We start from the raw sequence: 894 nt of genomic DNA on the forward strand, positions 1-894 counted from the left end.
AACTCACACTGAGCCTCTTCTCGGGCTCCACCTCGATCATGCCCCGCAGGAGGCTCTGGCAGTCGGGCGGGATGAAGTGGGGCATGTGGAAGACCCCCCGTTTCACCTTCTCCAGCAGCTGGCGGAGGTTGTCATCATCGAAGGGCAGAGCCCCCTGGGGGACAGATGACCGGCTGCTGTCCCAAGCCCTTCAAGGGCTCCTGGCTGCCCCGTCCCACTCGGGGACCCCCTGGCCCGTCCCACACTTCTGGGGCTGAACGGTTAGCTCCGGGATCTCGGTCAACTGGCAAATACCCCTCACACCTTCCTGATATCAGTTAAATGTTTGGGAGAGCGACCAGGAGATCACAATTCGATTCACGGTCAGGGCCCATGCCGGGGTGGCGGGCTCGACCCCCAGTAGGGGGCGCGCAGGAGGCAGCCGATCCATGATTCCCTCTCATCATTGATGTTTCTCTCCCTCTCCCTCTATCTCTAAAATTAATTTTAAAAAATAAAAATTTAAAAAATGGAACCAGCTTAAAAGAAAAAAAAAAGGGGACAAACCCTGGGGTGAGGCTGGAGCTTCGGGTCCCGAGCTCCCCCAGGCAGGGTGGCTCTGGAGCCGGGCAGGAGCGGGGAGGGGCGCCTTACCACCAGCAGGGCGAAGAGGATGACCCCGCAGCTCCACATGTCCGCCCTGCGGCCGTCGTACTTCTCCCCCTGGACGGGAGGGAGCAGGACCCGCGTGACCATCACACCCATCTCCACCAGCTCCCCCCCCCCAACATCCCCCCACCTGCTCCACACTCACCTTAATCACCTCCGGACACGCATAGTGCGGGGACCTGAGGGAGAGAGGGGTGGGGGGCGGTGAGCCTCGGCTGCGTCTCAGCCCGCCCCGGGCCCAGGCGG

The 894-nt window shown here is 61.9% G+C and overlaps 1 protein-coding gene across 1 annotated transcript in view; it reads right to left on the reverse strand.

Moving 5' to 3' along the window:
• The window catches only part of BRSK1 (BR serine/threonine kinase 1), a 16,296-nt gene that overhangs the window by 8,880 nt on the left and 6,522 nt on the right, over positions 1–894 (reverse strand). Inside the window, exons 5-7 of the mRNA XM_014537331.1 lie at positions 794–863; positions 634–702; positions 8–154 (exon numbers count right to left, since the gene is read on the reverse strand). Of these exons, the coding sequence (XP_014392817.1) occupies positions 8–154; positions 634–702; positions 794–863 (286 nt within the window). The remainder of the gene's footprint in view (positions 1–7; positions 155–633; positions 703–793; positions 864–894) is intronic.

Source organism: Myotis brandtii, unplaced genomic scaffold, assembly GCF_000412655.1.
Source record: "Myotis brandtii unplaced genomic scaffold, ASM41265v1 scaffold1763, whole genome shotgun sequence".
NCBI lineage: Eukaryota > Metazoa > Chordata > Mammalia > Chiroptera > Vespertilionidae > Myotis > Myotis brandtii.